The 23,950-nt window shown below is 40.1% G+C and overlaps 3 protein-coding genes across 4 annotated transcripts; all 3 read right to left on the bottom strand.

The window, feature by feature from the left end:
- Positions 1-599: 599 nt before the first annotated feature.
- Positions 600-5,513, bottom strand: LOC308077266 (leucine-rich repeat-containing protein 14). The gene is made up of 3 exons (XM_080417889.1): positions 4,921-5,513; positions 3,404-4,282; positions 600-2,781 (listed from the first exon to the last, which is right to left on the bottom strand). Exons 1-3 carry the CDS (start codon positions 5,205-5,207, stop codon positions 2,214-2,216), a joined length of 1,734 nt encoding a protein of 577 aa, XP_080274015.1. The 5' UTR covers positions 5,208-5,513; the 3' UTR covers positions 600-2,213.
- A 2,466-nt stretch (positions 5,514-7,979) lies between these two features.
- maf1b (MAF1 homolog, negative regulator of RNA polymerase III b) lies at positions 7,980-15,777 on the bottom strand. Its single transcript, XM_080417164.1, has 8 exons — positions 15,207-15,777; positions 13,815-13,902; positions 11,368-11,508; positions 11,029-11,191; positions 10,743-10,864; positions 10,524-10,643; positions 10,324-10,416; positions 7,980-9,222 (listed from the first exon to the last, which is right to left on the bottom strand). Exons 2-8 carry the CDS (start codon positions 13,895-13,897, stop codon positions 9,192-9,194), a joined length of 753 nt encoding a protein of 250 aa, XP_080273290.1. The 5' UTR covers positions 13,898-13,902; positions 15,207-15,777; the 3' UTR covers positions 7,980-9,191.
- Positions 15,778-18,461: 2,684 nt separating this feature from the next.
- zfand1 (zinc finger, AN1-type domain 1) lies at positions 18,462-23,289 on the bottom strand. Of its 2 annotated transcripts, none has more exons than XM_080417778.1 (8): positions 23,181-23,289; positions 21,599-21,641; positions 21,454-21,493; positions 20,951-21,078; positions 19,815-19,906; positions 19,517-19,641; positions 19,204-19,359; positions 18,462-18,726 (listed from the first exon to the last, which is right to left on the bottom strand). In XM_080417778.1, the coding sequence occupies exons 1-8, from the start codon at positions 23,233-23,235 to the stop codon at positions 18,553-18,555; spliced, it is 813 nt and encodes a 270-aa protein (XP_080273904.1). In that variant the 5' UTR covers positions 23,236-23,289; the 3' UTR covers positions 18,462-18,552. The 2 variants fall into 2 exon arrangements, with proteins under 2 accessions (XP_080273904.1, XP_080273905.1); XM_080417779.1 differs by having other exon boundaries at positions 19,517-19,639; positions 19,819-19,906.
- Between the last annotated feature and the right edge of the window lie 661 nt (positions 23,290-23,950).

Below are 23,950 nucleotides of genomic sequence, written 5' to 3'. Positions count from 1 at the left end.
TATTTTTGTCATTTTTTGAAAATATGACATTTTTTAACATGGAATTGATTATGACGATTATGCAAAAATAATTGCGATTATATTAAATAATTGCGATTAGACTATTATGTAATAATTGTGACAGGCCTAACTACAGATGACAATGCCAGATATGTTGCCAGGCAAAACTAATCGGGCCTCTTGCAAACCTAGCTAAGTTTGTATGTTGTGTAATTGAGGGACGCAAACACATCTAGAGTATAAAACGTGACAAAACCCAGAAGACACATTACCTATACAGCTATATTATCCCTGGAGAAGTAAAAAAATTATAAAAGCCCATTTCTAACTTTGTAATGAAAAGTTTATGACAGGGTTAGGCGTTTAGCAGATGTTCTTATCCAGAACAACTTACAAAGTACAAGGTCAGAGAAAACGGCATGAACCCTATCAGAATAATTAAATGTAGAATCAAAAAACCAAGTGCAACTTACGCAGTACATTACGAATTGCAATGACATGCGTCTCCCTCGCAATTCACAAGGACGACCCATTTCAACACACACAGGCCTACTACTCACACAATAAAGCAAATTTGACACGTTTGAATGTGTGTTTATTGGATGTATTCTTGCACAATGGTGGTACAACGGTGGTTTGGTACACACACCGATTCTTTGGAAGTCGTATAGACCAAAACACACAAAATAAAGAGTAATAATTCAATCAGGCATTTTCAAGTTATACAGTATGCCTACTACCTATGCATATGAATGTGGCACATATCGACTAATAAAAAGTGTCCGAAAATGGACTCCTATAAAATATATCAAAAGATAAAGTAGGAAAGCCACTTGAATGCATGTGTAATTGCTCGGATAGTGTACAATTACTGTTGGAGCCAGTTATGTTTTCTTTGTTTTGTCCACTTTCATTTTTTGTTTTTAGAAATGTCATATTATTTTGGAATATGGAATTATTATTATTGAAATTTAGAAGCCTCCTCTCATCCAACTACACCTTTTGGAATTGACTAATTTAAGTTTTGGAACGTGTCATTTGGATTTAGTTAGCCTTTGGCATTTCCTTTTTCCTTTCAGGGTAAAAGCTGAATGTGGCTCTTGAACAGGTTGTTGTATTCTTTGTATTTTATTTTGAAAGGCTCTTACAGACAGGATAAGGTTTTGCTTGAATAAGGTGACTTGACTTGAGTTTTCAGGACAATGGAAAATGTTTAGTGAGGTCTAGGAGTCAGGCACACATTTTCTTTGTTTTTTTTCGTTAAAAGACAATTCTTCTCAGCACCTTTTATTTTGGAAATAAAGCGAGTCATGACACCCTGGAATAGAGGTTTGGTCTTGAAATACCTCTACAATTACTGTAAGTAGAAACTCATTGAATGCATGCATGAATACATTGATATGCCTTTAGTGTGCTTCTAAAATGTGCACTATTTGAGCAATTAAATATTGTAGTTGTGCACCTTTCCTTTATAGAGATACCGTATGACAGTGATTAAAATAACAGAAATAGCACAAGGATAAAATAAAAACAATATTAGCAAAACACCCTGGAATACCTAGAGTAGTATTTTTTTTAACTGACTGCAAAACGCAAAAGTGTCCTTGATTGAATTAGTTGTACTATTTCATAGCACTTCCTTTTTAAGGAATAGTTTAGCTAGCATTTACCAAGTACAGTTCACTTGCAGTATAATGCCAACAGTCATAACACGAAGTTGCTTGTTGACATTATGCAATGTTACAACATGTTTTTCACATGCATGGCGGAAAGGCCATCCCTACTGCAGATAACAGTACACCTGGTGAGCTTGATGATGTGTGGCTATCCCAACTATAATGTTTCTACTCTGCTTATATAACAGAGGGCTAATTTACCCCTAACTAATCGTACAAAATCAATGCCTGGTATGTTACAACTGGATTCATACAGTTAAGAAATAGCAATGAAAGTATTTAGGCTTTAAGCACCGTTTAACATAACTACAGAATATTGTTTGCGGTTTTACTCCAAGAAAAGAGACATGCAATTAACTCACTGAAGATGATTAGAAAATAAACTGAAGATATTATACTCTAGTACTTTTTAAAGGACTTAAATTCTCATACATTGATACTCTTATGTTGATACTTTGATTGTCAAATTGCTCATTGCTTCAGTAGAGATGATAGTGAGGTTTAGAGCTCATCAGAGCTTTCCCCTTGACCTCTGTACTAGTCCACTAGGTCTTTGTCATAGTTAAGCAGGTCGCAGGTCAAAAATATGTCAGAGCGGCCGCTCTCTGTGAGCACCCTGTTTAGTTTGACGCTGGTGTTGTTGACTTCCATCAACTCATCCAGAGGCCAATCTAGCAGCTGTGAGCTGGAAGGCAACTCAGGTAATCCTGGCTGGTAGTCTTCTAAGGGGTTGGGGTAGAGAAGCTGGCGGAGGGCAGGCATTCTTGAGGCTGTTCTCACCAGATCCAGGAGGCCAGCTAAAGAGAGTGGGTTGAGGGCCAAGCCCAGGCTCTTCAGAGACCGGCAGCAGCTTAGAGAAGGCAGCAGGGTCCCCAGCAAACTGTCAGTGAGGCCACAGCCACTCAGAGTGAGGTGCTGCAGGGTGCCAGAGGCCTCGGAGAGCAGGCGGCGCATAGAGGGCAGGGTGCTGTCATCCAGGTGGTTTTCACTGAGGTCCAGCTGCTGCAGCATGGAGGCGTGCTGGCTGCAGGATAGATAGGCGAGGTCAGCCGGGGTCAGTCTCAAATAGGGCAGCTCCAGTATCTCCAAAGGCTGAGACAGAGAGCTGGAACAAAAGTAACAAAACAGGAGAGAACATTGGTCTAGTATTGTACACATACTTCAGGCAAGTACTATATAATAAGTTCAATTTTGAAGTTGAAAATTCTAAATCCATATTGAAGTAGAATACTTGGACTTGAATGCTTACAATCTATATTTATAGAAGAATAACAGGATAAGTCAATTGATGTAGTTACGTTTGAAAATCTGGTTTGAGAAGATGTGAACCGACAGAGGTTTTTAAACCGAACTATCAATTGTGTATTGTTAACCTTCTGGGTAATATGATACATTTCCAAGTCCTTGTAATTTAAGGCATGATCACTGGGATGTTAGCCTAAAAAAGGCAACAATTTGGCAAACAAACATAATACCTCACAGAATCCATACCTTGGTAACAGGACACAGCTTTAAAAAGCCTTGACATTTGCAATTTACTGCACTCAATCAATCTATATTTAATTCTTGGAAAACATACTGAGGGTTACTTTAGACCCTCTTTTCCAGTGGTGCCAAGATTACAAGTTTGGAGAAAACACCAGCAATAGTCGACTCATCATCTAAATCATATATGCAACATTAGATTATTAGATGATTACCATGTTATATAGAGGCTAGAACCTTACCTGAGCAGCATGCGTAGGTGTCCAGGGAGGCGCAGTGCAGTGAGACTAATGTGTCGCAGTTGCTGTAACTGTCCCAGACCCAGTGACATGTCCCTCAGAGCTTCTTCCTGCCCAGGCTCATCTCTGCGGAAATCCAGATTACAGTAGTGCATGCGGAGGGAGCTCAGAGCAGGGAAGGTGGAGAGCTGGGGCAGCAGTAGAGAGAGGCCGGTCACACCCAGGCTGCTGTAGCGGATGTCCACTCCCAACAGGCTCTGGCCAGGTAGGAGATCCAGGAGAGTCCTGATGCTAGACACGGAGAGCTCCTCCACACGGAGGTATCTACACTGGAGCTTTAGAGGCCCTGTTGTGCTCAGGGCCGCACGCACACGCTCCCAAGAGCGGGCGTTGACAAACAGATCGGCTCTCACGTGCACCAGCACCTCGCTGTCTGGATCTACGACGTCCCCAGTCACCCCTCTGCTACCCTCTGCCAAGCCCTTTGCCGCAACCTGTCTCATCCTCTCCATCTTCCTCCTTACCCCCTTTATCAACTCCTCTTCACCCGAAGGCCCCGGTGCTCCTATCTCCTCTCTAACGATTCTCACGGGGTCCCCGCTCTCTGTGCTCTCCTCACAGGAGCCCTGTCCTCCCAAAACCTTTGCCTCGTCGGGCTTCCCTTCTTGTCCCCTCTCTCTTTTGGCATCTTTTTCTCTCTCCATGGCCAAGACTCTCTTTCTCTCCCGCTCCCCGTCTCTTCTCTGTGCCCTCTGAACTCCAGTTCTGGCCTGAACAACCATGGTGCACAGAGCTACAGTCAGAGACCAGCCACCCATGGGGTCTCCCATTCCTCCTTCCTCGCCTTGCAGGTCACAGAGGTCCAGCACCTGCAGAGCGCACCTAGAACATGTAATAATAGATGTTATAGATTAGAGCCGGCCTCAGTACATAAAGCACTGCAACATTAATAATAAGATCAATATCGAATAATGCTACGCCACACAGTAAAATCCTCAGTGTAAGCATATCCATTTCCAACAATCCAACCCTGACTGAGAGTGAACAAATATAACCACGGGTCCATTTGTACACTCTCAGAGTTCAATTAAATCAAGTCTTGATCATTTGTTTATAAATAATAAAGTACATTACGACAGGCATACAAACATGCTTCAAAAAAGAAAATAAAGGAGAAAGATCAAACCTGACATAATGGAAAATAATAAATATAGAACGCATTACAATAAAACAGTACAAAAAATGATAAACTAATCACACAGTAAACACACAGACTTATGAAAAGGGAAAATGCACAATTTTAATTATAACAGCATAATATTGGGTTGTGCAGGTGAGATTTAGAAAACCCTGTGGGGTTTATAAAGTTAATCTCACCTCATTTAACAACATACAAAGTAATCAGAAAAATAAAAAGCAAACATAAATTATTTGGCAACAACAACAATGGATACACAGCATGATTAATGATCACATGCCCAGGAGGTTGAAAGTTAAGGGCAAGCATTGCATTGGTTCACCTTTTGTCCAACAGTCCTCTGACCACAGCCAGCAACAGAGCCTGGATGCAGAGCCGGTTGGGGGTCCTGTGGCCCCGTCTCCTCTTCCCACCCACCTTCAGGGTCCTCTCGGGCCACCGCTGCACCAGCTCGCCCACGGCCAGCGGCCTCAGGGTGCTGAAGGCGGCCTCCAGCAGGGCGCCGTACAGCTCCCTGGGGACGCAGCTCAGCCAGGAGGGAGAGGAGCTGTGGTCACTCACCACCTCCCTGGCACAGAGGTTCACCAAGGAAAGAAGCACCTGCACCATGGTGTCTGTTTTGGTTGTTACAAAGACGTTTAAAAGATGAAAATGTTGTGGCTTAAGGAAGCAAAACACCCTGGAGGAGTTTTATTAGACTAGTGTTGAAGCTGAATGAGCTTGTAAGTCAGCTAACATTAGTTTTATGAGAGTAAGTAATTCGATGCGGTCCAATAAACCCCCCAAAAAGACTTTATAAGACCACCCGATAGCTTGCTATGATGCTGATATTAAGAAACTATGCTCCCAGTGACTGGAAGCATGCTGAGTGTTAAATATAAAACGTTCCAGACGTGTCTGTCTGTCTGCTCGCTGCTGCTGATTCTGTTGTTTACATAGATGCACCGTCTGTGTCTGTCGCACACAGATGACGTCGGAAAAACTAAACGCTCGCCCCAAAACACAGTCGCTCCCGCCGGGGCAAATCCCGGCGACCGTTCACCTGGTATTCCTAAACGTAACTAAAGGCCTAAAATAAAACCTAACCTCATTCCCGTAACCTCAGTAAAACAGTGCCAAAACCTAAATGTATTCCTTAACTTAACGTCAGTAAAACTATGCTTATTCGTTATTCCTAACCTTATCCTCAGTAAAACAAATACACGAAATCACGAATACAAGAACTGCTGGGGGCGTGCGTGTTTTGAGGCGAGGCTTCCGGTTATCGTTAATCGACGACGCGTCATGAATGAGTCGTCGCTTGAAAAAAAATTGTTTACGTTTTCCTGCGCTGCAAATTATTATAACGTGACGTACAAAACCACAGCCAACTAGTAATTAATTAATTACGGTCCTCAGTTGTTAAGTGGTTATTAATTATGGTCATGTATTGTAATAAATGATATAGAAAACACACGTTTAGCAAAAGAGCTGGTCGTGGAGAACCTGCCGTTCAACAGTTCAACTTCATCAGTCAAACTCCTGTCGACACTCACTCACACTAGTGCCCAGTTTAGTCCCCAGACTCCCCAAATGAACAGCATGTGACCCATGTTGTTGTCAGCAGTGGGTAGGAAAAGTACTCACATTTTTTACATAAGTAAAAGTATTAATACTGCAATGTAGAAATACTCAAGTAAAGTTACAAGTTACAAGTACAAGTCCGGAATTGAACATAAAGGTAGCCTACTGACAATTGGAAATACTCCACTATTAAAAAATACCCCAAAATTGTACTTAAGTACTGTACTTGAGTAAATGTACTTAATAGTTACTTCACACCACCACTGGCTGTCAGTAAACTCAAGATGCTGTCAGTAAACCCAAGGTCTAATACTAGCTATTGTAGCCTAGTACTGTCGCTGGCTGCTGGCTCACTCAAATTAAAATACATATTTTGAGTCGGGATACCAATTTAATTCAATCAGGAACAGAGCCCATTGTGTGGCTCTGAATCCAGAGGATAAACAAGTGAAATTGGAAGTGTAAGAACAAAAATGAGAAGACAAAATTGGAACTGGAACACTAATCTCTCTCTAATTGGATGAAATTGATGCCCCACCTGAATATTTATTTTCTGTAACCTATATACAAACCTGCAGGCCTGCCATGAACTACGCTCGGTTGTGTGAACATGTAATAGATTATAGATTTGGTTTGATTAAGACACATACAAAAGGAAAGTCATTCAGTATTGTATTCGATTTCTCATTCTTTAAATGGGGCGCATTAAATGGGCTACATTGTTCAAAAAGTAGATGGTTTTACCCATGTAAATATGACAACAGTAAGGAGGACCAACGATCAAGGAGGCTGTTGTTTTAAGAAGTTGATTCTCCCCTCCAAATGTTTAGGAAAAGGAAGGGTAGGTTAGGTTTAGTCTTCCTCCCTCGTCATTATACTGACATCTAGTGGCAATATTGTGAAACTAAATCACAAAGTTTTTATTAAATAAAATGGAGCTTAGGGTCGGTATGATGACACTGTTATAATGTAAAACTCACAAGAATGTAACTGACAAATAGTCTGTTGACAATCTTCAATCCATGAAGATTGGCACATCTTCACAAAACCAGGATCAGTTTATTGGCCAGATATGTTCATAAAAGGAATTAGACTTGCATGCATAAGGACAACATAAGGAGGACCAACGAGGAGGCTGTTGTTTTAAGAAGTTGATTCTCCCCTCCAAATGTTTAGGAAAAGGAAGGGTAGGTTAGGTTTAGTCTTCCTCCCTCGTCATTATACTGACATCTAGTGGCAATATTGTGAAACTAAATCACAAAGTTTTTATTAAATAAAATGGAGCTTAGGGTCGGTATGATGACACTGTTATAATGTAAAACTCACAAGAATGTAACTGACAAATAGTCTGTTGACAATCTTCAATCCATGAAGATTGGCACATCTTCACAAAACCAGGATCAGTTTATTGGCCAAATATGTTCATAAAAGGAATTAGACTTGCATGCATTGCATCACATAGAAAAAGAAGTGTAATCTTTACTACTATGGTACATTTGGCATGACCTGTTTCTATTTTTCAAACTTATTTTGAGTTCAGTTGTACAGAACCACAAGTCACAAGACTGAGATATTCCACTTTACATGGCTTATTACACAACTTAAAATGACCAATATCATCCAAGTAAGTTTGCCCCTTGTGTTTTCTTTGCATCTGGTCATCTTATTGTTCATATACGTATAGGTTGTTGGGCAGGGTTTTCATCCCTAACAATTATGAGCTTGTACCTAAACTATTTTCACGTTTAAAAGGTGTAATCTAATTTGGCATGGTTAGTCTAATTACTACAATACAGCTCCAATCAAACCACACAGTAATTTCATTCAAACAATTTTATTCACATATTCAACATACTGTATTACTCAAGAAAGTAATGGAATTCCAACCTATTTGTATGAAACATAAAAGAGGACTTTCTCAAAATTCTAAAACTACAATATAATTATTTCAGGGGAAGTTTCTGCAGCCACTGTCTTTAAGTATTGTACATTCACTTGCACCTCTCAAAGCCTTTGCAATGCAAAATGAAACAAACTGAGACAGACACATTGAATTGTGACAGGAGTTAGATCTGTAAAACGATATAGAAATATATGAACAGAAGCAAAAGAAAGCACACTGGAACTGTATAATGTTGTGTAGCAAAACAAGGGGGTGTCTTTTAGATTGAAAGGAAAATGTTGTCTTACGTAGCTGCAAACTGGGTGCCCATCTTACTTTCCTTGGCAGTGTTCTCCCTTCTGATATTGAGGAGCAATGTGCAGTAATAAGATTCCATAGTACAAGGTTCAGTTACAAATGCAGCATTTAAATTCAAACTCAGTGCTAAAGAGTATTTAGTTGTCACAGTAACATCAACAAAAAAAGCAACACACAAAAACAAACAAAACACAAGAAGCAAAAAATAATTATAAATGAGTCACACTGTCAATCACATCAACTTGCACGGCCAGCCCAGCTCCCTCTCAGGTAGGGATGCTACCAAGTCGCTCTCCTTGAACGGTTTCTTGTTAATGCTGGTGATGTGTAAACTCTTCTTCTTGTTTTCTGGATATTCATGACATCATTTGCAACCAAATCTTTTACGCTTGCCTTGCCTTGCGTTGATCTGTGTGATCACCTGTCCGTCACAGAACCCACCTCCATTCAAAAAGTCTGCGATGGAATCTCTTTGGAAGTGCCTCATCCAATTCAAGGCTGGTGCTGAGATGCCCCAATGTGAAACAGGAATGGGAGCCAAGGGTCAGTAATCACATTGGCCAAAGGAGCTGGCTGGATCCTGCTAAAACAAAGTTACCCAGGGGTATTTCCAAATGTCCTTCACTTATGATACTTTTCAATATTAAGTCCAACTGATGAAAAGGCTTCAAACATGCATGTCTCTATAGGAAAAATGTCTTTATGAGACAATGGCTTTGGATCAGGCAGCAGAAGAAAAAAAACACAGACAAATGGGTAGATCAAAGAACAGAAATGGGATATGTAGAGGCCTAGAATATCTTTGGCCCTGGAGTTTCTTCTGGGGAGCTTCACACACAAAGAGCTCTGTGATGAGGGAACCTGCACATGGGGAAGACAAGAACACAATTATTTATTTGGATGCAGTGACCACATCTTCCATACCAATATGAGAGAACTGACCTCAGGGTATCTGCATGTGTCAGCACTTTAAAGACCTTTACATTTAAATTTAAGACCAATTTGACATCAAAACGAGTCACTGTTAAATGTCATCGGCCATTCTTAACAGTTATAGCAATGCAATGTTGCCAACTTTCAAGGATTGGTTGGAGGGGGTTATGGCTGCACAGATCTGTTGGTTTTATAAATATTAAGCAATGAAAAAGAAAAACGTTTTGGACAAGGTTTTCACCCGACAGGGACGATTATATGAGAGTCACGTCACGTGACGTGATATGTTGATTAGAGATGCATAGCTGTGTCTTTTCTTTTTAATGGTACTATCGAAAAGGTGGTATTACTATTTACGTGCTCTTTTCTCCCTATCCTCATTGCTTTTTATATTTATTTTTCTGTTTTCTCTGAATTAATATGCACCTCCATCACATGACTCCTGTTCTACTTCTGAATCCTTTCCCTCTTGTTTCTGTAGATCATCAATCAGCTGCCCTTCATGCACCATCTCCTTTATCTGTCTCTCCCGAGTCTACATCCTTCCTTCTCCCTCTCTCTATATCTTCCTCCACTGTCTGTAATCGTTTATCGTCCATACTGTTATCTGACACAATATCGTATACAAGTATATATTTCTACTGGTACTAGCTTAGAGTTAATTATAACAATAGAGGGATCCATAATTATCTTTTCCTGTGGTATTTTAAAGCAAGCTAAAAAACTGCAACAAGCCGATTCTAACTGTTCTTCTGGCTACTTGATAAACAAATAAAAGGATCTGGAACAACAATTAGCTTCACATTCAGGTCCTAGCACTCTTTCCAACCCTGCCGCCATCGCTGTGATTGGCTGAGACGCACAAAAGGAAATAAGTCACGATAAGGAAATCAAATGATCTCAAAATTTGATATCATGTTCTCTTTAAATGAGACAGCAATTTAAAGGTTTGTATACATGCCATGATGGAGCACATCAGTGCATTTAACAAGGTGATAATGGTAAGCTGTGGGGGATGGCTCTATCTACCTGCCCTCTGTGAACCCATCCATCTCCTCCTCATCATCCAGCTCCATGTCCAGCTCATTGTCGAGGGAGCCGTGGCCATATCCGCTCATCACACTGCAAAGAGGAGGACCTAATTTAAAAAATGTATAAAGACTATATGCTGATGTGAACTTATTATTCAAATCCAATAGAAGATGAAAGGCCTTATTGTGGCTGCTAACCTGACGGAGCGACATGTGAAGAACACAATCCTCTTAAGCTTCTTGTTGTAGAAGAAGTAGTTGAACGACCAAAGGCTGCCCTCTTCGCCGAAGGGGTCAGAGTCCAGGTCAGGGTTGTAGCTGTGGGCAGACATAGACACATCCGTATTTAAAACCAGTAACACAAAAAAAAAACATGCATAGCTACCTTCCTTGTACACACAGAAGTCAGACACACACCTATAAATGTCACAGCCCTGTAGGTTGATCTCCCCGTCGATGGCGTTCCACAGCTCCGGCCCCACGGAGTTGAACTCCTCTCCGACAGCTGAAAATAGGCTGCTGTTCACTGCATTGGCCACCTGAGGGAGAGGTAGACAACACAACACAAGTCACACGTGTGTCCAGTTTGGAGGAATGCCCTTGTCAGTCCCCAAGGGGAGTGCCTCACGCATACAACTTTCAGACAATTCCAAGGTATCCCTCATTTGTCTTTTTATTCTGTTAGGTTAGCAGCAGCACTGACCCAGTTGATGCTGGGCTCCCGGCTGAACTCGTGGGCCCGCGCCGCGGTGAAGTCGTAGTCGGGCCTGAACGACTCGTTGAGCGTCGTGATGAGGTAGAATAAAGTCTTCCTGCAACACTTGTCACTCAAAGGGTTCTCCCCGTCCTCACTGCTCTTCGCCAGTCTGGATAAAAAGGACAGAGTGCAATAAGAGATGGAGAAAGCATTTTGAGGAAAACCTTCATACCGTAATCATGGCCGTCTCAATCTTCTTTTTCTGTGATTATATCACATAGAAAGATGTCATATACTCCTTTTCCTATTACCTAATGTGAGAGTAAAAACTGCAGTACTACTCACTGTGAAGGACTGGCGGCTGACGGGCAGCTGGCAGACTGAGGTGGAGATAGGGCCTCCAAGACATGCGGCTCCCCCTCCTGGCAGAACTGCTTAAACATGTGTTTGTCATCCCCTGCCATCTTACAAGAGTAGCTCTCAATCCTACAAAGACGGACAGTGATGTTGTATTACTAAATCATTATACATCATGATGCATATGGGAGAATAAATGGCGATAGTGATAATGTGCCCCAATTCCTTTACACACAAGTAACACTTGTTGTATTGTTTATTATTATTTATTTTTAGGTTTTAGCAAACGTGATCAACTTGAGCAATTTTAACCTGTGCTTATTTTTTGTCCATCAGGGCAGCTGTAAGCTACTTGACAAGCAGAAGGCTGATGATGTAACATGCCAATGTTACAATTTCCCCTACGGTGCTGTAAAAGTGTTTCTGGGTCAGATTCCACTGTAGGCAGAGATAGGAACAGGGTTGACTCGACTGGTGTGTGTTTATTTTCCCCCCACCATATCCAACACAGTTATGCAAGAGCAAAGTTTGTGAAACTTAAGAATGGCCTGTCTCAGAGACTCAGATAGCCTGGCTAGTCTAATTATAGGGGCAATGGTTTTGCTGAGGGTACGCGATGCATTGTAAGTTCGTAGATATACAATGCATCGTGAGTGATGTGGCTCTGCTATCATCCGCGATGTATTGTCATCTTGTAGATCTATTTTCATTGCGCAACATGATGCACATCCAAGTATAAATCAGGCTTTTAAGCTTGGGAACTGCTGCTGTCATGATGGCTGCTGTACTAATCCACTAAGCAGCCTAAACACCAGCAGACTTGGCAGCTACAGCAGCACTCAGCTGTGATATGGGGGTGTGTATACGTGTGTGTGCCAGTGTCCACTCCTATTATGATCTCCATTACAGTCTTCAAATAGCCACAAAGACATGTTAGAGGACACCGTGTGATGCGTCAGAGCAGGTCACGGCCGGTATGGAAGCATAATCGATGTCCTGAACAGAACATTACACTGAGGCTAGGTTGCTTAGTACCAATCGCTGTTTATGTGGGTAAAGAGTATACAGATAGACTGAAATACAACGAGCCAAAAGCAGGGGTTCTGAGTGTTGCTGCGTGGTAGTCTGTAACTTTGTGTGTATATTTTTGGCTGTAATCTGACTTCACAGGAGAGGTTGGAAGTCTGATTTGTAGTCAGTCAAGTTCAGGTCAGTCCGCATACAGTTGAGTAGGAGATGGGATGTGGGGTGGTGGCATTTTCTACACAAAGAGCTCTGGTTGTTGTGCAAATGAGAAAGTGATCCACGGATGTAATGAGAGCGCTCTGTCTGAGAAATTGCTTTGCTCTTTTAAGGGATCACGGCCGACCCTTGCTGCGGTGACCCCTGCTGTTGTCAGACGGTTGTCAATTTGGTTTATTTTGGCCTTTTCTCTAGGTCCCCCAAATAACAGAGAATTTACATTTAGATAGATGGACCTTTAATTTATCCGGTGGGGGTTATTGAGCCACCAGAGGCAGCACAAGGACAGATTTAGAGAATCAAAAGGGTTTGTCAATGTCATAAATTATATTAGCCAGAAATGTACTCATTCAATTGCGTTGCATAACATGCAGAGGCTTGTTTGCTCTCCTGCCCTTAGCTATCAGCAGTGTCTGTGATCTCTAGAACAGCCACACCTGATGAAGAAACCTCATATGCCCCGTTTACCTACTTTTTATGACATCAGACATAGAAAACCCCCCAGTGTGTTTGTGAAAGTAGTCATGTAGGGACTTGTTGTTTACACTGACTGACTGCACTACTTCAGTGCTTCTCCTTCCAACTACTTGGGCACAAGTGTTTGTCTGGCAGGACTGTTGATGATGTGCCCATTGAGCTTCCCAGTCTGGACTACGAAAATAGAAACACTAAAAAACAAACACACTCATAAGGGGGGGGGGGGGGGGGGGGCGTAAAAGTGTGTGTTTGTGCACACGCACTGAGTCAGGGGGTAAGGCTTGAACTTGGCCCATAGAAAAACGACACAAAACAGTGGTATTCATCACAAAAGCTTTAAGACCCATCTGTTCCATGTTGATTTAATTTTGACAGATAATGGAAGTAAACGTCTGGCCCTGCAAATCGTGCAGAGGTCTGGGCTCTGTCACTCAATTTATATAGTATGCATATTACATAATTATAATCTGGTATTATTGCTGTTAATGTAAGGGCCAGTCCACACCAATGCAACTACTTGCAACATGCCACCATTATCCCCAATGGCAGTTGCAAGGAGTCGCATTGGTGTGGACTGGCCTTAAAACTGTTTTGTGGCAATGAGTTGCGACTAGTTGCATTGGTGCGTTCTGACCTTTAAAGATCAGGCACATTCATGGCGTGCAGAGACACCAGATAACATTGGGACAAACACCAAGGCCGATTCGACCCGTTACCTGCCAATGATGCGAGACTCTCCCGTTTCAACACACAGCTGAGAGCTCATCGCCTCGAAGTTGGAGTTCTCCAACAGCTTCATGTTGTCTGCAAAGTGTGGAGGGGGGTGAGGGTGGGGTGTGTACAAAACACAAGTTAAAACCTCAAACGCAGATAATCGTATGGGGTGAGTTGGTATTAACATGTATTAATAATTAGCCTTGGATCAAGGCTATCATAGATGTATTTTATCGAATCTGACTTTTACTTTCGTATCTATGATAGTCTTGGTCTCTCCCCTATAAGTCACTGGGGGGTAAAGACCAAGACTATCTTAGATTTGCAAATGTCAGAATAGATAAAATACATCTATGATAATCTTGATCCACGGCTAAATAAAAATAATAATAATCCATACAATTTATATACCGCTTTTCTGAGTACTCAAAGTCGCTTTACAAAACAACAAAATAAAACAACATTAGGTAAAACTAGTTAAAAGGTTAAAAGCTATAGAAGTAAAAGGTACAAAGGGGGGTATTAGGATTAGGTAGGCACTAGGTAGGGAATGCAATTAAGGTTACAGTTTTGTATATTTGGTCCAAGCAGCCACTGTGTCGCTGTTAAGTGTCAAATGACAAGATGATCAGGATGGAAACCAACTCAATACCTATCACTCTTAGTCTTGACACAGCAGCTTGGTGTTAGTACTGAAATACACAACTAGCCCTTGGATCATGACTGTCATAGATGCATTTTATCTATTTTGACATTTGCAAATATCATAGATACAAAAGTAAAAGTCAGACTCCATAAAATACATCTATGATAGTCTTGATCCAAGGCTAATGTTATGTTAACTGTAGCCTTGGGTCATGACTATCATAGATGTATTTTATAGTCTGACTTTTACTTTCGTATCTATGATGTCCAAATGTCAAAATCGATAATTTTAAAAAAAAACATTTATGATAGTCTTGATCCAAGGCTATGGTAACTGCTGACACAGAACAACTACTTACAAAGATAACAGCCTTGGAGCAGGACTATCATAAATGTATTTTATCGAGTCTGACGTATCTCTGCAAATGTAAAAATCGATCTAACACATCTATGATAGTCTTGATCCAAGGCTACACAGAGAACGACGACATTATTGCCATGTTGCAGAGATAAAACATGGCTATCGACGTCGCTCTGAAACATCCTTTTATATTTACAATCAATAATATAACAGACAGTTAGTATGACAGAGAACACAGCGCCCCCCTAAGACCAGTTACAGTAAATAAAACTCTGTGTAATCTCTACAGCCCGCCCCTCCCCCACTTCTATTCAACTAGAAGTTGCTGTAATTTGTCTTCCTGGTTCTTATTTAACAGAATTCACACCGTTTCACTTCCACAACTCACCCAAATAGTAACAATATCAGCACGAGCGGAAAGTTAGGGTCTTCTGAAACACTCGTGTCGTCGATAAAGAACAGTTATTTCGTGGATTTTCGACGTATCGTCCCGCTTTGTTGTTGTTGATCTGCGTTCGTTCGTTCGCTGCTGCTGTTGTTTATTTAATAGCTTCTTAATCCCAGGCTGATATTAAGCATCTTTTCAAAGCACTCGGTCGAGAATGATTCGTTCTTCTGCAGACGTGCGTCGTCGTTTTTATAGAGAAACTGCTCTTGCCGATTAAATGCGACGAGATTAAATCCAGGGATCGTTTGGGTCCGTCTGATTCGCTCTGCAGCGGCATCCCTTTTGACCTGGTTTTTCACAAAACGCTTTTTTTTTTGTTGCGAGCTTTGGATCAAGTCGCCTCCACAAAGCGCGACTCAATCACAAAAACGACAGTGGGAGAAAAACGAGCTGTCTAGATCAAAGAATTATGGGCCACAGTTTAAGCTCCAAATACTCCGTGTTTTCCTGTGTAAAATATTCTCTTCAGTGAACGTCGTCGATCGGACCCACACACAACAACTGACAACAATCCCTCCTCCACTGTACGACGATGAAGCGGCGTTGCCAGGTATAGCGAGAAACAAGCAACCAGGTCTATGAAATCAAGGCGAGCCCCAAACGAAGCGACTATGCTACATGAGCCCTTTTAAACCGATTTGAAAATGGCAGATCTACATCGCTTGAAGATCAGCTATTTTCCCAAAAAATCTAGGAAAAAAATGGAATATTTTAACAACACAAATCTTGTAAAGGGTCCGAGGTCCCTGGCGTAAAATAATTTCAGATGGGGGTCTGCAGACAAATACATATTAATTTGGGGGTCCTTGATATGAAAATGTTTAAACAACATTAGGAAGCAAGCCCAAAATAAGCAACTATACTTAAGAACCCCCCCTTTCCCCCTACTCTGTACATAAGTGCTTTATATTTGTGATGATATTGTATTTTGGTTTCATTTGTTATGCTACTGTATGTTGATTAATTGAATATATAGGATAGGGCCTCAATGGAAACAAGTCCACAGGACTCTGTACTCGTGCTGTTTGAATTTCTGTCTAATAAAATATTCAATCAATCAATCAAAACAAATCAACCAGGTCCCTTTAAAATTTGAAAATAGCAGATCTACAAGCTCACAACGCGTTGCGATGCGACGTGCTGTGAGCTTGTAGATGTGATATTTTCAAAAAAATATCTAAAAGAAAATGTGAAAAATATGGAATATTTTTGAAACACAAACACAAATCTTGTATGGCATAAAATATTCCCTGGCATAAAATATTTTCAGATGGGGGTCTGCAGACATTTCAAATCCGAATATTTCCTTGGCATGAATATGTTTGAGAACCACTGGTTCAGGAAACAAGCAAGCAAATTAAGCAACTACACTTTAGAAACAAAACCAAAACAAAAATCAATATTTACAAGCCTAAAGTCGCTTACAATAAACTGACATGGCAACCCTGTGATGAAGTCACGCCCCCTTTTCTTATAATAATTTCTCCTTGACACACGACACGCCTACTCTGCGTGTAACCGTGTGTGATTGGCTGTCAGACCTGTCCGTATCGTTAAATCCGATGAAGCGATTGGCTAAAGGTTTATTTTAGCCAACAAAGCCTTTTTTATATAGAAGATTGTTTTGCTTGGGATTGGGAACAACATTACATACAAGATTAATATTCTAATATAATAAAACATATAGACTCAGGTTCGGTTCGCATGGGGATAAAAAAATATATATAATTGGAGAGCAAAAATATACAAACAGCCCGTCGGGCTAAAGGTAATGTTTAATTGGTTTATCTTGTGTATTAATCAGATGCAGCTTGTGGGCGGTACAGCAATTCGAAATGCAGCCTTATAATGGCTTAAAGTTTATCATGAAGATAGATCTGTTTTAGTCATTGAAAATATCTATTCCTTCATTTGACTGATTTCATAGTTTTGTTTAGTTTTCTTTCACATTTTTGTGCAGTTGTGCATTCTCCTGGGGACAATTTTGCATACCGACGTATGCAGACTTTATTGTCCCTAATCCCTAGCAGTGGGTTTCAACCCTTTTCATATCAAGGTCCACTATTTATTCGGCAGTTGAGTAAGATTTTGTCCACAATTCCATGCTGTTGGTGTTGGTACAATGGGAGAGATAACAGGCAAACGTTGATCAAAAAATCAATTCTTCTACATTCTCTGATTGTGTAGACTTTTTGTAAATTAAGTAATGAAGACGTTAACAATAATATAACTCTTCAGTGCGTAAAATGAAACCAAAAGTTAAACATCTATTATTAAGGGTCCAATTGGTTACCAACTCTCCGTCATTTAGCTGGAACCCCCTCAAGGACCCCCGGACCACTGATTGAGAACCACTGTTCTAGGCCTGGTAATTCACGGATGGAATAATGGATGCATGTGTAACCGCTGTTAAACATACAATATGCTGCAGTACTGCGTATTTTGAGAAGAATGTGTGGGTCGGACTCGTACTGCTCCACACTATATCCAACTGAAAAACTTGCCGTACTGCAAAGCGATAGACTTTCAATACCAACGTTCAGAATTGTGTCTGCTCTACACGACCACATACCTATTTACGTATTTATTTAATATTAATAATATCCATTGTCTTACGCTTTAACAATAGCGGGCCCAGTGGCCTAATGGATAAGGCATCAGCCTCCGGAGCTGGGGATTGTGGGTTCAAGTCCCACCTGGGTCGAAAGGAATCGGGTTTTGACCAACAACCGTCAGCGAAGCCAGATGAGTTACATTGTGAACATTGTTATCTCTTAAAACAGAACGGTTGGACTTTGACCTAATTCCCAGGTTGCAAGTGTTGACATATCTTAATCATGCTGTAGCCTACATGTTAAACAAATGCATATTTTCTGAATCTATTATGCTTATGCATTATATCTGCTATTTGCACAAGACACAGAGGAACTCTTTTTTTATTACCCTCTTTACTTATTTATTTTGATATATTTGTTTTGATATTTTCTCTTCTTACTTTAAAAAAATAAATTTGAGGGCCGCACAACATTGCATTTAGCTTCTTGTAATGAATAGCGATAAATAAAACCTTCCGATTATTCTGATTCAATAAGTGGGAAGCTTGCACTAAAGAATTTCACCCACTCTTATACACCTATAAACTTGTGATGTCATAATAACGTCACGATGAAGTTGAAGAAGTTCATTATTGGAAAATTGTTTTTAATAAGAAATGTATTAACACAAATATACAGTAAATAGCAAACAATATGCCAATGGTCATAAAAAAAAACACCCATGCAGTGAGTCACTCAGGCACATAGTCGAGCACATTGTCCAGGCATGTGGTTTCATTGTCCAGGTACTCCAAGATCACATTACCCCCACTGTATAGGGGTGTCTCTGGGTGAGCCAGGAGGGACTGCAGCGTGTCATCCATCCGCAAAGCTTCACCCGTCTGGGGATGGCACAACCGCAGCTTCTAAAACATCAACAAGACAACATCGGTAAAGAAGACAGAAGCATGTTGTTATCTACATGTGTAAAGAGAGTGGTGCAACCGTAATTCATACATTTCTTATCCAATGAAAAGGTTGGAATGTATCTTTAGAAAGATACTGATAGGCTGAGTGTGAAATATCTAAAATAAACAAAATGTTGTTGACATTATTCTTTTCTCCTTGCCAAGTATTATTGTGTTACATTTTTATGCTGTGTTGAAGAATTGAATATGGAAACAAGTCCCCTGTACTTTAAAAAAAAATCCTTTTAGCCTTAATGTATGACTGTACCACGTGCTGTTTACATTTCTGACATAAAGTATTCAATCAATCAATCCTCCCTGGGGAGGAAAGGGAAATATGGTTTGGCCAGGGTAGAGGCGAGGGAACTGGACGCCTCCTTTCTGTACTTTGTAAATGCATAATATTACTGCTCAGGAATGGTATTGTGATATTACCTTAGCTGCCAGGACATTGTTGTTATTTTTTAGGCTGGCTAGAGTGGCAGCATAATCCACCACTTTTCCCACACTCCACTTAGAACAGAAGAACATGGGTTTGCTGGAGTCGTCAGACTCTTTGGGGAGATGCACCTGAAAATAGGTCCTCTCTGTCTGGAAAGCAAAATGTAATATAAATACATGCACAAATCACATAATCACTGATAATCATAAGAAGATTGCAGGTGCATATATCAACATTTTGATGATATATATTAAACAAATTTCACAATTAACAACCCAGCTCAAAAATATTTAAATTAGGATGTACCTGTGGCAGTCCCTTGTCTCCCACAGCATGCAGTTTCAATTTCATCAATGCCACCTTTGCTGCAGTTGCACTATTCTTTGCCCCCTTCCGTCCCTTTTTGGCGGGTGCCGACTTTGTCTTTGACTCTTAAAAATTAGAGAGGGGGGGGGATTAAAAAACATAATTGGACTAGTGATACAGACCACAGAGCAGAGTGTATTATACTGCTCTCGTGTGGATAAACAAAGAATGGCATGAGAAACATGTAGTGACATGTAGGCAATAGGCATGGCATAAGGTTGTCAAAATTGTCACGGACCCACTATCCTTTGCACTAGCTCTTTGGTGGCAGCCATTCGAGGCTTGGGTGTCTCCAGTTTCTCACACTTGTGATCATCTTGATGCCGATGGCTGTAAAGCAAAAACAAGCAGTGTCAATCACAGGGGTGGATTCAAATGTTGGATTCAAATGTTAGTCCACCTGACCTAACTATCACATCCCATGTGGGTCTTGGTTAGGCTAAACATTCTTAAAATATGTGTAGGCCATTACTGTATTGTGATATGGTCCCTGTTTTTATTGTTCACTTCAGTGTAGTATCTATGGTTTTAATTACTCGCTGTCTTATAATGTTCATATACTGACTGTTCTTTTGTGTAATATTGTTGTTTTTGGGTGGTGAAACCGCCCCTATAAGTGAGGTTTGGATATTTGTACAACAAATCCTGCGCTGTGATTGGCCAAAAATGTCCCCGCCTAACCCTGCACCGTGATTGGCCAATCACAGTCTATTCAGGACTGTGATTGGCCAGTGTCACATGACACATGTGCATAGCCCTATATAAGAAACCATAACTTAAAAAAAACATAAATTTGTTTTTTTTAAGTTATGGTTTCTTCCATCATAAGAGTGTTTCAATAAATGTATTTATTTTTTGTACATGATTGGTTGACTCCATTCAGTATTGTGATTAGCTAGCAAGACACCGCCCACTTCACACAGGGTGTGATTTTTATTTGTATACAAATGTGTTTTCTTGTTATACTTATTGCATTATTTGTATTTTGGATGTTGTATATTTACATATAAATAGTTCTGTCTTACTAAATGCTATTTTGAACTTGAGTAAGTCAACAGACACTCGAGCACACTGACTGCCCCTGTGTGATAACTGCAGCCCAGCACTGATTGATTGGTGGCTAGTCTGAGCCGAGGTCTATTTAAAGAGTGCCGTTTGTTCTATACTATGCCTCATTCTGAGGAAGACTACGTATCAAATGTTAATCTATAACAAAGCCTTGATTGGGAGCTTTTGCAAAGTCACAGTGTACAGACTTCTATTTTTTATCTTGCATTCAAATGTTACACTACAGTTTGAATCAAAAGGCATTCTGTTGCTTCATACAACAGTACATACAGTCTTAAAGAATAAGAGATGAAAGTATGAACCTACGCCAAACAAAAATGCTTTTCACACTGTGGGCATATAACTGGTAACAGTTCTTTTCCCTTGCAGTCTTGAAATGAACATGGATAACTTGAATTGCCGCCCGAGGTCTGATACTCCCTTTGCACCGACACCTGTAGAATTAATATACAATATTAATATTATGTGCAAAAACTATATGTACCGCCAAAGGCTAATTCACACCAAAGGTGGCAAATGCGCTCGTCGCTGTCGGGTGGATATCTCATCCATGTCCAAAACCATTCCTTTGTATTATTATTTAAAGATAATAATACACACCACTCGCGTAGTGAGCGATGCAACGTTCACGTGTCGCATAGCGTTGTGCGCTTGTAGATCTGCCATTTTCATGATGAAGTAGGACATACATTTACTTTTAAAAAACGAAAAAGTGAAGGTTTCTGCCAGACAGCGACAATTTGTATCTATTGTATTAGTTAGTTTGTTTAAATCAAGTAAGAGTTTACTGCACACTACAGCCAGCCTACCTCTGGACATGAATGGGATGCTCTGCTTCTGTGCTCAAGACTGTAAAAGAAGGTAATGTGGACATTTAATATACAGTAAAGGAACAGCCAAGTATAATTGATAAAGTGGTTAAATGCTGTATGGTATGGGATGCATTAATCTTACCAGAAAATGCCACTACATGAAGCACATACAAAAGGCAGGAAATCTATCGGAAGAAAGTAAATAAGTTATTCATCTGACACTATAACGGTTTTCAAGGGAACGCTCAAAACAATGAACAATGAATTAATACACCTGCTAATATGCCGTTGACATTAAACTGATCTATATTTAATGCTATAGCGTGTTAGCACTAAAGGTTTAACACACATAAATAATAGCTAACGAACTATGTTCTCAGTGACACTTTTCATATTAAGCCTCAACCTAGGAGCTACCAACAGGATAGAATATCTAACTACCGGTGGTGGAAAAAGTACTGACATCTTTTACTTAAGTAAAAGTATCAATACCACAATCTAGAAATACTCAGTTACAAGTAAAAGTCTGGTATTTAAAATCTACTTTAGTAAAAGTGCTTGCATCAAAATACACTTGAAGTAACAAAAGTAAAAGTACAATATTTTCCTCTGAGATGCAGTGGATTAGAGGTATCTTTTTTTTTTTTAAAGAAAATTGGAAATACTCCAGTAAAGTAAAAAAATACCTCAAAATTGTACTTACAGTACAGTACTTGAGTAAATGTACTTATAGTTACTGACAGTGTAAAGTAAAGTTTACACCACTGACATTAGCTAACGTAGCATGTTCTCAGTGACACATTTCATTTTATAAGCCTCAACCTATGTCCTAGGAGCTACTTAGCTGTAGAATACAACTCTCGTAGACGTATTTATGATTCTGACGTTTTCAATCTACGAGAGTTGTAGGGTTCACCCCCCATGGACACAGGGACTTTCAGCACTATACCCCCTAGACACTCCAAACATGTACAAATTGAAAATAAGGTGCTAAAACTCACGCCCCAAATGTTAACTCTCGCTACAGCGTAGTAGTTTAATGTAATAATCCATATCTTTCAATAAAGAAGTGTTTTAATGCCGTCTGTGGCCGATTCTGTCGGAAGTTTTCAATGGGCGGTAGTGACGCGCCCATCTGGTGAAACCCGGAATTACACTCAATGTAAACAGGAAGTAAACGAGGGTGGCATTCAGCCACAGACGGCATTAAAACACTTCTTTATTGAAATATATGGATTATTACATTAAACTACTACGCCGTAGCGAGAGTTAACACTTGGAGCATGGGGGTAAGCACCTTTATTTTCAATTTGTACATGTTTGGAGTGTCTACGGGGTATAGTGCTGAAAGTCCCTGTGTCCATGGGGCGTGAACCCTACAACTCTCGTAGATTGAAAACGTCAGAATCATAAATACGTCTACGAGAGTTGTATTCTACAGCTAGGAGCTACTTTTTCCTCCGCGGTGGAAAGACTGGTGACGCGAGGTTAGGAGCTACTATCCAACAGGAGAGAATATCGAACTACTATATAGTTATAATAGAGTTATAAATACACAACTCTATGCTATAGGCCTACAAACTTAGCGTTAGCTTAGCTAGCCAACATTGACAACTAAACGACTCACAAATAGATTCATTGATCTTTTAAATGGCCAACAGAGGCTAATGAGTGGATATCCATTTAGTATTCCATACAACGTCGACACTACTTTCGACACAAACCTTGTTGATGACATGTATCGATCTGGCAATGAGTCCCGATGTCTATTTCAGCCATGATGATGATTCTTCAGAATGTCAACATCAACTTTGACCCGATGAGCCATGTCACGTGACTATGCAGCCCCCCACCCCCAGTGGTGGAAAAAGTACTCAAATGTTTTGTAAAGGTATCAATACTGCAATGTAGAAATACTCTGTTAAAAGTAAAAGTCCGGGATTCATTTACTTGAGTAAAAGTACAAAAGTGCTGGTATCAAAATGTAGGCTTTACAGTACCAAAAGTAGAAAGTAAATAAAAACCTGGAGATCGAGGCTAGCTTAGATCTGTTATTTTCAAAGCATTTTTATACATTTGAAAACTTGTGCAATAGGACATTCTGCATACTTTTACTTTCAGTACTTAAGTATACTTTAATGCGAATACTTTTATTGAATTGAATTGAATTGAAATTTTTATTAGGCAAAAGAATGTAAAACAACACAGTTACATTTATAATACTTTTGTCTAAAAGGTCCGACCAAAAAAGTCCTTGCGGACTTGTTTCCGTTGGGGTCCTTGAATTAATTTCATAGACATATATAGTAGCAACCAAACAGTTCAAAAATCAACATAAAATACAGAGAAAAAATACCACTATATGTACAAAACAAAAGCTTGAAAAATAAAAAAATATATACATAAAAAACGAGGGGGGTCGTCTGTCTACCGGGAAACTGGTACTACCTCCTCTTGTGGCCTCCAGAAATACAACATATATACTTTTACTCAA

The sequence above is a fragment of the Gymnoscopelus braueri genome (genome assembly GCF_963280865.1).
Source record: "Gymnoscopelus braueri genome assembly, chromosome: 21".
NCBI classification, from domain to species: Eukaryota; Metazoa; Chordata; class Actinopteri; order Myctophiformes; family Myctophidae; genus Gymnoscopelus; species Gymnoscopelus braueri.
The sequence above is the reverse complement of the archived record's forward strand: the minus strand, read 5'-3'. Positions and strand labels throughout refer to the sequence as shown.

What these genes read in the sequence shown, in the direction of transcription:
- LOC308077266 (XM_080417889.1), bottom strand. Translation starts at nt 5,207, where the DNA reads ATGGTGCAGGTGCTTCTTTCCTTGGTGAACCTCTGTGCCAGGGAGGTG. An exon ending in AGAGGACTGTTGGACAAAAG is followed by an intron (nt 4,283 to 4,920) that starts GTGAACCAATGC and finishes TACATGTTCTAG; the next exon opens with GTGCGCTCTGCAGGTGCTGG. An exon ending in CACCTACGCATGCTGCTCAG is followed by an intron (nt 2,782 to 3,403) that starts GTAAGGTTCTAG and finishes CTTTTGTTCCAG; the next exon opens with CTCTCTGTCTCAGCCTTTGG.
- zfand1 (XM_080417778.1), bottom strand. Translation starts at nt 23,235, where the DNA reads ATGGCTGAAATAGACATCGGGACTCATTGCCAGATCGATACATGTCAT. An exon ending in CATCCCATTCATGTCCAGAG is followed by an intron (nt 21,079 to 21,453) that starts GTAGGCTGGCTG and finishes TTAATTCTACAG; the next exon opens with GTGTCGGTGCAAAGGGAGTA. An exon ending in GAAAAGCATTTTTGTTTGGC is followed by an intron (nt 19,907 to 20,950) that starts GTAGGTTCATAC and finishes TTTGCTTTACAG; the next exon opens with CCATCGGCATCAAGATGATC.
- maf1b (XM_080417164.1), bottom strand. Translation starts at nt 13,897, where the DNA reads ATGAAGCTGTTGGAGAACTCCAACTTCGAGGCGATGAGCTCTCAGCTG. An exon ending in GGGAGCCCAGCATCAACTGG is followed by an intron (nt 10,865 to 11,028) that starts GTCAGTGCTGCT and finishes CCTCTCCCTCAG; the next exon opens with GTGGCCAATGCAGTGAACAG. An exon ending in CAGGGCTGTGACATTTATAG is followed by an intron (nt 10,644 to 10,742) that starts GTGTGTGTCTGA and finishes GTCTGCCCACAG; the next exon opens with CTACAACCCTGACCTGGACT.